The sequence below is a fragment of the Scyliorhinus torazame genome, unplaced genomic scaffold, assembly GCF_047496885.1.
Source record: "Scyliorhinus torazame isolate Kashiwa2021f unplaced genomic scaffold, sScyTor2.1 scaffold_615, whole genome shotgun sequence".
In the NCBI taxonomy this organism is placed as follows: Eukaryota; Metazoa; Chordata; class Chondrichthyes; order Carcharhiniformes; family Scyliorhinidae; genus Scyliorhinus; species Scyliorhinus torazame.
Window position 1 is genome coordinate 72,326 of NW_027308342.1, and position 16,134 is coordinate 88,459.

At 48.3% G+C, this 16,134-nt stretch overlaps 1 protein-coding gene across 1 annotated transcript in view; it reads right to left on the reverse strand.

Annotated features, from left to right (window-relative positions):
* Positions 1 to 16,134, reverse strand: part of LOC140406559 (rho guanine nucleotide exchange factor 5-like) — a gene marked incomplete at its 5' end in the record, with an annotated part of 71,353 nt that overhangs the window by 29,625 nt on the left and 25,594 nt on the right. The window contains 3 exons of the mRNA XM_072494555.1: positions 2,449 to 2,606; positions 3,433 to 3,522; positions 6,510 to 6,584. Coding sequence (XP_072350656.1) covers positions 2,449 to 2,606; positions 3,433 to 3,522; positions 6,510 to 6,584 — 323 coding nt within the window. The remainder of the gene's footprint in view (positions 1 to 2,448; positions 2,607 to 3,432; positions 3,523 to 6,509; positions 6,585 to 16,134) is intronic.

Genomic DNA, 16,134 nt, shown 5'->3' on the forward strand with positions numbered 1-16,134 from the left:
CTCCCTCTACACTGTCCCCATTAAACACTCCCAGGGCAGGTACAGCACGGGGTTAGATACAGAGTAAAGCTCCCTCTACACTGTCCCCATCAAACACTCCCAGGACAGGTACAGCACGGGGTTAGATACAGAGTAAATCTCCCTCTACACTGTCCCCATCAAACACTCATAGGACAGGAACAGCACGGGGTTAGATACAGAGTAAAGCTTCCTCTACACTGTCCCCATCAAACACTCCCAGGACAGGTACAGCACGGGTTAGATACAGAGTAAAGCTCGCTCTACACTGTCCCCATCAAACACTCCCAGGACAGGTACAGCACGGGGTTAGATACAGAGTAAATCTCCCTCTACACTGTCCCCATCAAACACTCATAGGACAGGAACAGCACGGGGTTAGGTACAGAGTAAAGCTTCCTCTACACTGTCCCCATCAAACACTCCCAGGACAGGTACAGCACGGGGTGAGATACAGAGTAAAGCTTCCTCTACACTGTCTCCATCAAACACTCCCAGGACAGGTACAGCACTGGGTTAGATACAGAGTAAAGCTCCCTCTACACTGTCCCCATCAAACACTCCCAGGACAGGTACAGCACTGGGTTAGATACAGAGTAAAGCTCGCTCTACACTGTCCCCATCAAACACTCCCAGGACAGGTACAGCACGGGGTTAGATACAGAGGAAAGCTCCCTCTACACTGTCCCCATCAAACACTCCCAGGACAGGTACAGCACGGGGTTAGATACAGGGTAAAGCTCCCTCTACACTGTCCCCATCAAACACTCTCAGGGCAGGTACAGCACCAGGTTAGATACAGAGTAAAGCTCCCTCTACACTGTCCCCATCAAACACTCCCAGGACAGGTACAGCACTGGGTTAGATACAGAGTAAAGCTCCCTCTACACTGTCCCCATCAAACACTCCCAGGACAGGTACAGCACTGGGTTAGATACAGAGTAAAGCTCCCTCTACACTGTCCCTATCAAACACTCCCAGGACAGGTACAGCACGGGGTTAGATACAGAGTAAAGCTCCCTCTACACTGCCCCCATCAAACACTCCCAGGACAGGTACAGCATGGGGTTAGATACAGAGTAAAGCTCCCTCTACACTGACCCAGCAAACACTCCCAGGACAGGTACAGCACGGGGTTAGATACAGGGTAAAGCTCCCTCTACACTGTCCCCATCAAACACTCCCAGGACAGGTACAGCATGGGGTTAGATACAGAGTAAAGCTCCCTCTACACTGACCCAGCAAACACTCCCAGGACAGGTACAGCACGGGGTTAGATGCAGAGTAAAGCTCCCTCTACACTGTCCCCATCAAACACTCCCAGGACAGGTACAGCACGGGGTTAGATACAGAGTAAAGCTCCCTCTACTGTCCCCATCAAACACTCCCAGGACTCGTACAGCACGGGGTTAGATACAGAGTAAAGCTCCCTCTATACTGTCCCCATCAAACACTCCCAGGACAGGTACAGCACGGGGTTAGATACAGAGTAAAGCTCCCTCTACACTGTCCCCATCAAACACTCCCAGGACAGGTACAGCACTGGGTTAGATACAGAGTAAAGCTCCCTCTACACTGTCCCCATCAAACACTCCCAGGACAGGTACAGCACTGGGTTAGATACAGAGTAAAGCTCCCTCTACACTGTCTCTATCAAACACTCCCAGGACAGGTACAGCACGGGGTTAGATACAGAGTAAAGCTCCCTCTACACTGCCCCCATCAAACACTCCCAGGACAGGTACAGCATGGGGTTAGATACAGAGTCAAGCTCCCTCTACACTGACCCATCAAACACTCCCAGGACTGGTACAGCACGGGGTTAGATACAGAGTAAAGCTCCCTCTTTCCTGTCCCCATCAAACACTCCCAGGACAGGTACAGCACGGGGTTAGATACAGAGTAAAGCTCCCTCTACACTGTCCCCTTCAAACACTCCCAGGACAGGTACAGCACGGGGTTAGATACAGAGTAAAGCTCCCTCTACACTGTCCCCATTAAACACTCCCAGGACAGGTACAGCACGGGGTTAGATACAGAGTGAAGCTCCCTCTACACTGTCCCCATCAAACACTCCCAGGACAGGTACAGCACGGGGTTAGATACAGAGTAAAGCTCCCTCTACACTGTCCCCAACAAACACACCCAGGACAGGTACAGCACGGGGTTAGATACAGAGTAAAGCTCCCTCTACACTGTCCCCATCAAACACTCCCAGGGCAGGTACAGCACGGGGTTAGATACAGAGTAAAGCTCCCTCTACACTGCCCCATCAAACACTCCCAGGACAGGTACAGCACGGGGTTAGATACAGAGTGAAGCTCCCTCTGCTCTGTCCCCATCAAACACTCCCAGGACAGGTACAGCACGGGGTTAGATACAGAGTAAAGCTCCACCAGTCCTGACACCAATCTCTGTTACATTACTCACTCTTTATTACGTGACAGTAGGATGCAGTCGTTGAAGAGATGGAGGTAGATAGTTCGGGATGCTGTTTTCCGTTTGGACAGTGAGCTATTTGCCACCTCAATTTCTGTCAGTTGACCATCTTTAACTAGTCTCCGAGACTGGGACACTAGTGGAAAAATCTGTGGAAATTGAAATTCCGTCTCAAAAAAACACTCTCTCTCTTTCTCCCCCTCTTTCTCTCCCCCCCCTCCCTCCCCGCCTTCAGTCTCATGCTCTCTCTCTCTCTCCTTGTCTCCCTCTCTCTCTCAGTCTCTTGCTCGCCCTCTTGCTCTCTCGCGCTCTCTCTCGCTATCTATGTCTCGGCTCATTTTCGCTCTCTCCTTCTCGCTTGCACTCTATTGTGCTCATTCTCGCACTGTCCCTCTCGCTCGCACTCTCTCATGCTATCTCTTGTTTATCCTCGCTCTGCTCCCCTCTCTCTTTTTCTCGTGTGCTCTCGTCTCTCTCTCTCCCTCGTCACTCTCGCTCTCTCTCTCTTGCCACTCTCGCTCTCTCGTCACCCTCGCTCTCTCTCTCGTGACTCTCTCACTCATCTCTCTCTCTCTCGTCACTTTCTCTCTCGTCTCTCTCTCTCTCTCGTCACTCTCTCGCTCTCGGCACTCTTGCTCTCTCTCTCTTGTCACTCTCTCATTCGTCTATCTCTCACTCGTCTCGCTCTCTCTCGTCTCTCTCTCGTCACTCTTGCTCTCTCTCTCTCGTCTCTCTCTCACTCATCTCTCTCTCTCTCGTCTCTCTCTCGCTCTCGTCTCGCTCTCACTCGTCTCTCTCGCGTCTCTCTCTCTCGTCACTCTCTCTCTCGTCACTCTCTCTCTCGTCTTTCTCTGACTCGTCTCTCTCTCACTCGTCTCTCTCTCTCTTGTCCCTCCGTCTCGTCCCTCTCTCTATCGTCTCTCTCTCTCCCCTGTCCCTCTCTCGTCTCATTCCCCCCACCACCCTCTCACTGACCTTACTCTCGAAGTCTATTTTCTGGTTCAGTGTTATCAAAGCCTCGGTGCTTTTCAACCTCCTCACGTTCTCGTTACATTCACTCATCAGCTGCGAATTAAAACACAAACTCAGCTCAGTGACCATTGACCGGCTCAAGTGTAAGGGCAGGATGGACACAGCTTCAGGAGGTCCAGTCCTGACCGTTATCCCTCTGAGAGCCCAAAGTCCAACCATCAGCTCGTTCTGTGAGGAATGTTGAAATTTCAGCTATATTGTAATTTATGTTTTTGGGGCAGTAAGGTTTAGAAACCTGTGTTTGAATAATGTTTTTAAGGGGTAGTGGTGATGAAAGTAGGAATTTCAGACATTTGTATTATAGATAGTTGGGGAAGTAAGGGTTAAAAGCCTTGGTCAATGCATGTATGCCTGCTGCAATCATGCTTTTAAAAATCCTAGTTAGCAAGGCAGTTGGGCTGTTTGGGAGTCAGAAGTGCAATTAAAGCATCACAAAAGCTTGGGCTAATGGATTTTTGTTTGGATTAAGTGGGTTCCCTGTGGAGTATCCAATTACATACATTCTGTTTCAGTTTGGTAAGATGATGTAACTAATGGGAGGAGCTAGAATATCAGGCATTTTAGCAGAAAAGCAGGCAGGGCCATTTTGGAGATGGAAGTCAAACCATGAAGACAGTTTCTGCAGACAATTGTTAAAGATGATGCATTGTTCTGACAGGTGAGATCTCTTTTGTGAAAGCAGTCTCAAAAGATTTTTCTTTCCCAAAGTAGAGTATCCAGATATCTCTGTACAGCAAGTATTCCTGAGTGCTAACGGTATTTAAAAGTGGATTGAGAACTGCGATGTTTCTATTGTTTGAGCGTAAGTAAAGATAGCAGTTAAGGGTTATTGTATCACTGTATTGATTACCATTGTTTAAAGGGTAATTGGAAGCTATTTTTCTTGTATGATGTTAAAGATATTTTAACACTCTGATAGTAATAAAGTTTGTTTTAAAATACCATATCGCTATTTCTTTGTGCAATCATTCCTGGAGCAAGGTATCCTTTCCTCACAGTCTTACAAAATTAACAAAACCAATGAGTTTTCTGTCCAGTATCCTAGCTACTGTTGGAGTTTGGTCATTGCCTGGCACTTGTGTGGCGCGATTGTAACATGCCAGAATACTTCCATCATGAGGTCAGAAGTAGGGATGTTCGCTGATGACTGCACAATGTTCAGCACCATTCGCGAGTCCTCAGATACAGAAGCAGTCCATGTTCAAATGCAGCAAGACCTGGGCAATATCCAGGCTTGGGCTGACAACTGGCATGTTACAATCGCGCCACACAAGTGCCAGGCAATGACCATCTTCAATAAGAAAAGATTTAACCATTGCCCCTTGACATTCAGTGTCATTATTGTTATGTATTCCAGTGACACAATTTGCGACTGGAACATCGCGTGATCTATAGTGGCAGTAGCAAAGCATTCATGTGAGCTTTGGTGGTGGGGGTGGGGGACGGGAGTTCACTATCTTATCCTGTACCAGTAACATCTCTTAATATACCCGACGCTATGTTTTTACGAACTTAGAGTGCCAAAACTCTACTTTTTATCTCTGATCGACTGCATTCTCGCCAGGAGTATTCACGTCGGAAAGCATGGATACGTCAGAACTAGGACCTACTACAGAGGAAATTTCGGAATCTGTCATTGCAGAATCGTCAGTACCAACAGAGACCAACATCGAGATAGTTTCTCCAGAAATATCACAAGCAAGCGAACAGGAAGACACATCTGTGATCTCAAAGTGCCAAATTCCTGAACGTTGAGTATTACCTAAACGAGACAGACGTCCGCCGATGATGTCTTATTGATGTATATATGAGTAAATAACATGGCGGTGTAATGTAATGAATATTCACTTGGGTCCAGACTGTGCATGATGCTCAGAGTGTGGTCTAACTGAGGGATACGGAGAATAGAACTGTGCACACTGCTCCGAGTATGGTCTAGCCGAGAGATACGGAGACCAGAGCTGTGCAGGGTGCACCCAGTGTGAGCTAACCAAGGAACACAGAGACCAGAACTGTGTACAGTGCTCTGAGTGTGGTCTAGCCGAGAGATACGGAGACCTGGGCCGGGATTCTCCCCTACCCGGCAGGGCGGGGGAATCCGGTGTAATGGAGTGGCGGGAACCACTCTGGCGTCGGGCCGCCCCAAAGGTGCGGAATTCTCCGGACCTTTAGGGGCCAAGCCCTCACCTTGAGTGGCTAGGCCCGCGCCGGAGTGATTTCCGCCCCGCCGGCTGGCGAGAAAGGCCTTTGGCGCCACGCCAGCCACCGGCGAAAGGACTTCGCCGGGCGACGCATGCGCGGGAGCGTCAGCGGACGCTCACGGCATCCCCGCGTATGCGCAGTGGAGGGGGTCTCTTCCACCTCCGCCATAGTGGAGACCATGACGAAGGCGGAAGAAAAAGAGTGCCCCCACGGCACAGGCCCGCTCACCGATCGGTGGGCCCCGATCGCGGGCCAGGCCAGCCCCCGGGGCCAGATCGCCCCGCACCCCCCCAGGACCCCAGAGCCCGCCTGCCCTGTCTGCCCCCGCCGGTAATGTAGGTGGTTCAATCCACGCCGGCTGGCAAGGGTTGACAGCGGTGGGACTTCGGCCCATCGCGAGCCGGAGAATCGCCGGGGGGGGGAGCCCGCCGACCGTTGCGGTGCGATTCCCGCCCCCGCCGATTCTCTGGTTAGGAGAATTCGGGACACGGCGGGGGCGAGATTCACGCCAGCCCCCGGCGATTCTCCGACCCGGCGGGGGGTCAGAGAATCGCACCCCAGAGCTGTGCAGCGTCCACCCAGTGTGAGCTAACCAAGAGAGACAGAGACCAGAACTGTGTACAGTGCTCCGAGTGTGGTCTAGATAAGACTGTATTGAATATCATCATATCATCAGCACACAGTCAAAGACGTGTGCACCGATTAGAGGATTGAAGAGAATATTTCTGAAGTGTCATCGCAGGGAGGGGTAAACTCCGACTTTTCATCCCCGGGCTGGCATTTACCACTAGGCCGTTTGTTGCAGAGGGAGAACTCACCTCAGCCAGTGACTCAAATGCTTTGCTGGCTTTGCGTTCCTCGTGTGACCCCGGCGACGACCTCTTCAGAATGTTCTGGAAGGCAAATGGAAGGGGGTGGGTGGCCGTGGTCTAGGTCAATTGGTTCTGACAGACCCTCACATTAACATGCAGAAATCTTAACCCCCGCCCCCCCGAACCCTAACCTTAACCGTACAGCTAATCTTCTATCGAAAGCTAACACTGACACATGATTAGAACCCACAGCCTAACCCTCACCCCCAGGAGCAAACTGAACCCCCGGAAACAAAACCATTCCCCACATTTCCCCCTCCCTGTGCTCACAGACCCGCACCTGCTTTCGGTCCTGAAATGCATTGACTTTAAAATTCTCAGCCATGTTTTTAAATCTCCCTTCATTGAGCTCCTTCCCTCTCCCTATTTCTACAACCTCCTCCAGTCCCTACAACTCTCCCAATCTCTATAACCTCCTCCAGTCCCGACACCCATATTTCTGTAACCTACTGATGCGACCATCAATTCACACGAGACATAGAGTTGAAGTGTACAGTGGTTTTAATCAGCTAGATCTGTGCCTGCCTGCGACTGCACTGTACTGAGTGCCGCCTACAGGCTGCAGATCTATATACCTCCCCCGAGGGGGCGGAGCCATAGGCGGAGCCCACAAGGGCACCCACATAATACAGTACAATGTAATGCAATACAATGGTGAATGGTAGCAGTAATACGTTCATCACATTCACCCCCTGTTAAAAATTGCAGTCCAGTGGGGGTGAGGTGGGCTCACAGATCGAGTCTATCCGGCGCCTTGATTGTTCTCCATGATCGCCTCAGCTCTGGCTCGTCGCTGCGGGCACGGGTGTTGAACTCATCACTGCGGGCACGGGTGTTGGGCTCGTTGACTCCGGGAGCGTGTCATCTGAAGCTTCATCACTGTAGTTTGGTGATGGGGGGAGGGGGGGTGTAGGCCATGCAGTGCGGGGGCGGTGTTCGGTGTAGGAGGGGGGGGGGGTAGGTGATGGTCGCAGGGGAACCGGCGGGTGCCAGGTCCCGGAGGGAGACTGTATCTTGTCGGCCGTCGTGGTGCGCCACGTAGGCATGCTGAGGGTTGGCGTGAAGGAGCTGGACCCTCTCGACCAGGGGGTCGGACTTATGGCTCCTCACGTGCTTTCAGAAGAGGACAGGCCCCGGTGTCATCGCCAGGACGGAAGCAAGACCCCGGAGGTGGGTTTCCTGGGGAAGACAAATAGGCGGTCATGAGGGGTCTCATTCGTGGCTTTGCAGAGGAGCGACCGGATGGAGTGGAGCACATCGGGGAGGTCCTCCTGCCAGCGGGAGACTGGGAGACCTCTAGACCGTAGGGCCAGAAGGACGGCCTTCCATACCATTGCATTCTCCCTCTCCACCTGTCCGTTTCCCCGGGGGTTGTAGCTGGTGGTCCTGCTCGAGGCGATGCCCTTCCCGAGCAGGTACTGACACAGTTCGTCGCTCAAAGACGAGGAGCCTCGGTCACTGTGGACGTAAGTGGGGAAACCGAACAGGGTGAAGATACTATGTAGGGCCTTAATGACAGTGGCCGCGGTCATGTCGGGGCATGGGATGGCAAAGGGGAAGCGGGAGTACTCATCAACGACGTTAAGAAAATACACGGTCAGTGGTCAGTTGGGGGGGGGGGGGGGCCTTTGAAATCGATGCTGAGGCGTTCAAAGGGCCAGGATGCCTTCACCAGGTGGGCCTTGTCTAGCCGATAGAAGTGCGGTTTACACTCCGCGCAGACTTGGCAGTCCCTGGTCATGGCCCTGACCTCCTCGGTGAAGTAGGGCAGGTTGCGGGCCTCAATGAGGTGGAGAAGCCGGGTGACCCCTGGGTGACAGAGGTCATTGTGGAAGGCCCGGAGTCGGTCATCTTTCGCGCTGGCGCATGTGAGTCTGTGAGCCGGGCCTGCAATTTAGGAGCTTTGGATCTGGCCAGGCAGACTTTGGCAAAGTGTCCTTTCTTGCCGCAGCCGCTACAGGCCGCGTTCCGAGCCGGGCAGTGCCGCCTGAGGTGCTGGTTCTGGCCGCAGAAATAGCAGGGCAGCGCCCAGGGTTGGGCGGGCAGCCGCGTGGCACAGGCCTGGGACACCCTCTGGTCGAGTGTCCACGAGGGCATCGCGTGGTCGGAGGGGAAAGCATTGAGGCTCTGGAAAGCCTCACTAAGGAGGTGATAGTTTTACCGTCTCTTCTAGGTCGAGGGCGCCCTTTTCGAGCAGGTGCTGTCTGACATAGTTGGACCGGACTCCAGCCACATAGGTGCCCCGGATGGCGAGTTCCATATGCTGGGAGGCCGTGACTTCCTTGTATCATAGATTATCATAGAATTTACAGTGCAGAAGGAGGCCATTTGGCCCATCGAATCTGCACCGGCTCTTGGAAAGAGCACCCTACCCAAGGTCAACACCGCCACCCTATCCCCATAACCAGTAACCCCACCCAACACTAAGGGCAATTTTGGACACTAAGGGCAATTTATCATGGCCAATCCACCTAACCCGCACACCTTTGGACTGTGGGAGGAAACCGGAGCACCCGGAGGAAACCCACGCACACACGGGGAGGATGTGCAGACTCCGCACAGACAGTGACCCAAGCCGGAATCGAACCTGGGACCCTGGAGCTGTGAAGCAATTGTGCTAACCACTATGCTACAGTGCTGCCCTTGTAATTGTAGTTGTACTTGCAGTTTCGAGCGAGTACCCTCAGGTCGCATAGGTATTCCTCCAGCGATTCCCGGGGGCGTTGACGACGAGCGGTGAGGAGATGCCGCGCGAACACTTCGTTCACTGGCCTCACGTCGTGTCTTTTCAGGATCGCGACCGCGTCTGCGTACGTGGTCGCTTCCTCGATAAATACGGAGATTCGGTGGCTCACCCGGGCGTGGAGGAGGCTCAGTTTCTGTGCCTCTGTGACGGCGGGCGAGGAGGAGGCGGCGAGGTCGGCCTCAAAACAGCGGAGCCAGTGCGAAAAGTTCTATGATTCCTTTGGTTTCAGCGGCCTGTGGGTCGATCAGGTTTGAGGGCAGCTTCCACAGCGATATCTTAGCTGATTAAATTGATGCGACCATCAATTCACATGAGACAAAGAGTTGAAGTGAACAGTGGTTTTAATCAGCTAGATCTGTGCCTGCCTGCGACTGCACTGTACTGAGTGCCGCCTACAGGCTGCAGATCTATATACCTCCCCGAGGGGGCGGAGCCATAGGGAGAGCCCACAAGGGCATCAACATAATACAATACAATGTAATGCAATACAATGGTGAATGGTAGCAGTAATACATTCACCACACCTACTACATCCCTCCCTATCTCTGTAACCTCCTCCAAGCCTTTACACCCTTCCCTACCTCTGTAACCTCCTCCAAGCCTTTACACCCCTATCTCTGTAACCTCCTCCAAACCTTTACACCCCTCTCTATCTCTGTAACCTCCGCTCAGCATCCTCTCTCTTTCTTCGCCCCCTCTCCCTCTTCCCTTCTCTCTACCGCCCACTCTTCCTCTGTCCCCTCTCTCTCCCTGTCCCGCTCTCTCTCTCTATCCCCCCTCTCTGTCTGTCCCTCTCTCTCTCTGTCTATCTGTCTCCCCTCTCTCTCTCTGTCCCCGCTCTCTCTTTCTGTCTGTCTCTCTCTGTTCCCCTCTCTTTCTCTCTCGGCCCCTCTTTATCTGTCTGTCTGTCTCTCTCTCTGCCCCCTCTCTCTCTCTGACCCACTCTTTCTCTGTCTCCCCTTTTTCTCTTCCCCCTCTGTCCCTCCGCGCCCCTTCTCTCTCTGTCCCGCTTTCTCTCTGCCCCCCCTCCCTGTCCTCCTCTCTCTGTCCCACTCTTTGTCTCTATCCCACCCCTCCCTTTGTATCCTCTCTCTGTCCTCCTCTCTCTCTCTCTCTGACCCACCCTTTCTCTCTGTCCCACCTCTTTCTCTGTCCCGCCTCTCTCGCTCTTTCTCAGTCCTTCCCTCTCTCTGCCTCCTCTCTGTGCCCCCTCTCACTCTCTGACCCCCTTCCTCTGTCCCTTCTCTCTCCTGCCCTCTCTCTCCACCTTCCCCTCTCTCTCTGTCCCCATCTCTCTCTCTCTGTGCCCTCTCTCGCTCCCCCATTTTCTTTCATTGCCTTCTCCCTCGCTCTCTGTTCACCCTCAGTGTCCCACTCTCTCTGCCCGCCCCCTCTCTCTCTCTTCACCTCCTCTCCGTCCCCATCTCTCTCTTTCTCTGTGCCCCTCTCTCTCCATTCTCTCAGTCCCCTCCCTCTCTCTGTCCTCTGCCAGCTCTCTCTGTCATCTTTCTCTCTCTGGCCCCCTCTCTCTATCTTTCCCTATCTCTCTGTACCCATCTCTTTGTCTCTTTGTCCTCCTCCTCTCTCTCTGTCCCCTCTCTCTCACTCTCTATCCCTCTCTCTAACTCTCTGTCCCCCTCTCTCTCTCAGTCCCCCTTGTTATGTTCTTGTACAGAGACAATTACTGAGTCAGCATACATTGAGTTCAAGACCAGTTAATTTTATTGTAGTATAATAAACTGTGGGCAGGAAACTTAATGCTATCAAACTGGAACTAATACAAAGCTGACTGACCACAACAATTTCTCCTCAAGACTCCCCCAGGCTCAGCGTCATGTGCTATTACTTACCTGACACCTACTGGTCGGAGGTTATACATATTTACACTTACACTTGTTTATGTATATCAATACATCCTCTTTCCTTGCGATTTCAAAGAAAACATACAATACATTATTTCAGTAAATATTATATATGATATGCATAACAATGTATTTTACATCATGTACAGTTATATTGTCCTTTCACAGATCCAGCCGTTCCGGTTTCTTTCTGTTTCTCGTTGATCGTGTCAACTTTGGTAAATCTAGTGAATGTGTGATATTTCTGAACTTCTGTAGGTACATCTGCTGTGATTGTATCATTATTCTGAACATCATTCTGCACTTTGACATTTAACTCGTTCACTGGTTGTGTCGGTTTTGATGAATGCAAACTTTCATATACATCCTCGCCTCGCTGTTCAGCAACAGGTTGGTTCACTTTTAGGAGTGCTCGTCTATTCCTCCTTCAAACCTGTCCTTGCTCAGTTATCACAGTACAGGGCTTGGACCTGTTTTCTGCAATACCTTAGCACATTTTGACCAGCCATCAGGATCCTCCACTCTCACCATGTCATTCGGTTTCAAAGGTTTCAGATTCCTGGTAGATTTGTCATAATATTCCTTTTGTTTCTTCTTCTGAGATTCTATCTGATCTCTTATCTTCTCATTCAGCCTTTGCTTGGTATGGCATGGCAGAGTTATTCGTAGTTTCTGATTCATCAACATTTCTGCTGATGATAAACCACAACTTCATGAAGATATTCGATAGCTTAGCAGTGGTAAATATGGATCATCTTTACTGTCCATGGCCTGCTTCAGTAATTGCTTGACTATCTAAACTCCTTTTCCTGCTTTGCCATTTGATTCTGGGTATAATGGACTTGACGTTAATGCTTAAAATCATATTGCTGTGCAACTTCCTGCCATTCTTTACTGTGAAGCATGGTCGATTACCACTCATTACTAACATTCCATGGCGTACAAACGTTGCTTTTGTGTGCATGATTCCACAATTTGCTGATGAGCTAGATAATTGTGCTATCTGGATAAGTTGAGTAATCATCTACCCCTATCAAATATTCTTTATCATCAAGGTAAAGTCTATCCCAACCTTTTGCCAAGGAACTGACATAATTTCACCTATTTTCATCAGTTCCTTTGCTTGTCGATGTTGATATTGTTGACAAGTGGTTCACTTTTCCACCATGTTCTGTATGTCTTTGTTTATTCCCGTCCAACATACAGTATCTCGCACTCTTCGCTTGCATTTTTCAATTCCAAGGTGACCCTCATGAAATCCTTTGCAGTATTTTCCTGTGCAGACATTGTGGAATTACGATTCTCTCTTGCTTCAGTAACAAACCATTTGCTACACTTAGGTCTGATCGTATGTGTCATGTGAGAGTACCTTTAAGACATGGATGTTTAAGCAATGTACCTTTAAGAAAACAGTGATGTCAGAGAGTGGGTGGGGCTGAGCTCAGGTCAGAAATTTTGCAGTTTTAGTTTTGTAGTTTTGAGGAAAAGAATTGGGTGTGTGTCTGTATTTTGCAGTGAGCTGGATCTCTGCCATGAAAGACTATCTCGGGATCATTTGGGTGATTTAAAGTGAAGCCTTTAACCTGATGTGATTTTGTTGAAAGGTGGAAAGTCTCTTGGAAGTTTGAAGGAACATTGTAAGGAATTATTTACTGTTGCAATATTTTCTGAGTTATCTTTGAAGTAAGGGGTGTTAAGAGATCCAATGTTTATTTAAGATGTTAAGTTGAGTTCATGGAATAAACAGTGTTTTGTGTTTAAAACCCCACGTGTCCATAATTGTAATCCCACACCGAGGGAAAAAGCCGTGTGCTAGGAAAAGCAACAAATCCATTAAAGGGAGAGGTTAGTTGAACTCCATGATACATTTTGGGGTTCTGAAAACGCCTCGCCCATAACAATTGAGGGCTCGTCAGGGATAAAAGTCTATCTATTGGGTTGGCTTTTGTGAACTTAAAGACAGTGAAGGATTGTTGCTTTTCCGGTGTGGTATTTTAGTTTAAGTGGGGAGAGTGTTGTGAACAATGGCTCTTTCAGAGGCTCAGAAGTTTTTTGGGGTGGGGAATGTCACACAAAGTACTTTACAGACAGAAACGAAAAGCAGACTGTTAGATTTGGCAAGAACATTGCAGTTAACATTACCTGACAAAATGCAAAAAAATGAGGTAATTATGACGGTGGTTTAGCATTGAAAGTTGCCTGAGATAGAGTTTTACTCATTGGAAATGGCAAAAATTCAGTTGCAAATTAAACAAATGTAACATAAGAAAGAATTAAAGCAGCTTGAATACGAGAGTGAGAGAGAGAGGAAAAAGAAAGAAAAAGAGAGAGAGAGGAAAAAGAAAAGGAGAGAGAAGAAAGGAGAACCGAAAGAATAGCCCAAGCAGAACAAAAAGAAAAGGAAAGGGAAATACAGATCAGGGAAAAAGATAAAGAGAGGGAGTTTGAACTTCAGAAAATAGCCATGAAACATGACAATCAGTTAAAATTGACAGACGTAAAGGGAAACGTACAGTTGGATGATAGTGATGAGGATAGTGAGAAAGAGCGTCATAGTCGAAGGCTTGGTGGGAATCTATTTAAATATGTCCAAGCATTGCCAAGGTTTGACGAGAAGGAAGTGGGAGCCTTTTTCATTTCATTTGAGAAGGTAGCTAAACAAATGAAATGGCCACAGGACATGTGGGTATTACTGATTCAAACAAAGCTGGTAGGTAGAGCTAGTGACGTGTTTGCATCACTACCGGAGGAGGTATCTGGAACGTATGAGGAGGTGAAGAAATCCATCTTAAGTGCATATGAGCTAGTGCCTGAAGCTTACAGACAAAGATTTAGAAATTTAAGGAAAGAATTTGGTCAAACATACAAGGAGTTTGAAAGGCTCAAACAGAGTAATTTTGATAGGTGGATAAGGGCTTTGAAAATAGACCAAACGTATGAAGCTCTCAGAGAAATTATACTTTTGGAGGAGTTTAAAAATTCAATTCCTGATGTAGTGAGAACTCATGTGGAAGAGCAGAGGGTTAAAACTGCGAGATTAGCAGCAGAAATGGCAGATGATTATGAATTTGATCATAAATCAAAGATTGGTTTCCGACATCAGTTTCAGTCGGTGAGGGATAGAAACTGGGGACATGAGAAATATTCAAGTGGTAAAGGTAAAGGTGATCTGATGGAAGACAATAAAGAGAGTGTACCTCAGATTAAAAAAGAAATCCAGGAGGGTGGAAGAGAAATGAAAAGTTTCAAATGTTTTCACTGTAATAGACTAGGCCATGTAAAGTCACAGTGTTGGTGGTTGAAGAAAAGCACTGGGAAGGCTGATGTGGTAAAACAAGATAGGACAGTGGGGTTTGTTAGAGTGATAAAGGAAAGCCCAAGGGAAGCGAAGGAGGTGCAAACGATTGTACAGCCTGTTCAAGAAGTAATTGTTAAGAAGGTGCCAGATGTCTTTAAAGAATTTACTCGTGTGGGTAAAGTTTACTCATGCGTATCAGGAGGAGCAGGTAAAGAAGTCACAATATTAAGAGATACAGGGGCTAGTCAATCTTTAATGGTAAGAGATGAGGAATTATGTAGTTTGGGAAGAATGTTGCCAGAAAAGGTGGTGATATGTGGAATTCAGGGTGAGAGGAGTTCCATTATATAAGGTAAGGTTGGAAATTCCAGTGAAGAGTGGTGAAGTGGTAGTAGGAGTAATAGAGAAACTATCTTGTCCAGAAATACAGTTTATCTTGGGTAATGATATAGCTGGATCGCAGGTGTGAGTGATGCCTACTGTGGTTGATAAGCCAGTGGAAAATCAGACAACTGAAGGGTTGAAGGATGAATATCCTGGGATTTTCCAGATTGTGTAGTAACAAGGTCACAAAGTCACAGGTTAAGACAAGAGGAGAAATCAAAGAGTGAAGATGAAGTGGAAGTGCAATTATCAGTAACGATTTTTGATCAGATGGTTGAAAAAGAACAAGAACAGGTGGAGGATGAGGCGGATATTTTTAGTTCTGGAAAATTGGTGGAATTATAACAGAAAGATGTAGAAATAAAACGGATATTATCAGAAAGCATATATGGAAGAGGAATCTGAGAGTATACCAGAGTGTTATTACCGTAAAAGTGATGTCTTGATGAGAAAATGGAGACCTGTACATATGCAGGTGGATGAAAAGTGGGGAGAAGTTCATCAAGTAGTATTGCCGGTAGGGTATAGAAAGGAGGTGTTGCGAGATGCACATGAGGTACCAGTGGGAGGTCATTTGGGAATAAGGAAAACTCAAGCTAAAATCCAGAAACATTTTTATTGGCCTGGACTACATAAAGATGTAGTAAAATTTTGTCATTCATGTCACACATGTCAAGTGATAGGGAAACCTCAAGCAGTGATAAAACCAGCGCCCTTAATACCCATTCCAGCATTTGAGGAACCTTTTACAAGGGTCCTAATCGATTGTGTAGGACAGCTTCCTTAAACAAAAAGTGGGAATCATTATCTTTTGACTATAATGGATGTTCTCTCTTGCCTCAGTAACAAACCATTTGCTACACTTAGGTCTGATCGTATGTGTCATGTGAGAGTACCTTTAAGGCATGGATATTTAAGCAATGTACCTTTAAGAAAACAGTGATGTCAGAGAGTGGGTGGGGCTGAGCTCAGGTCAGCAATTTTGCAGTTTTAGTTTTGCAGTTTTGAGGAAAAGAATTGGGTGTGTGTCTGTGTTTTGCAATGAGCTGGATCTCTGCCATGAAAGACTATCTCGGGATCATTTGGGTGATTTAAAGTAAAGCCTTTAACCTGATGTGATTTTGTTTAAAGGTGTTATGTCTCTTGGAAGTTTGAAGGAACATTGTAAGGAATTATTTATCGTTGCAATATTTTCTGAGTTATCTTTGAAGTAAGGGGTGTTAAGAGATCCAATGTTTATTTAAGATGTTAAGTTGAGTTCATGGAATAAACAGTGTTTTG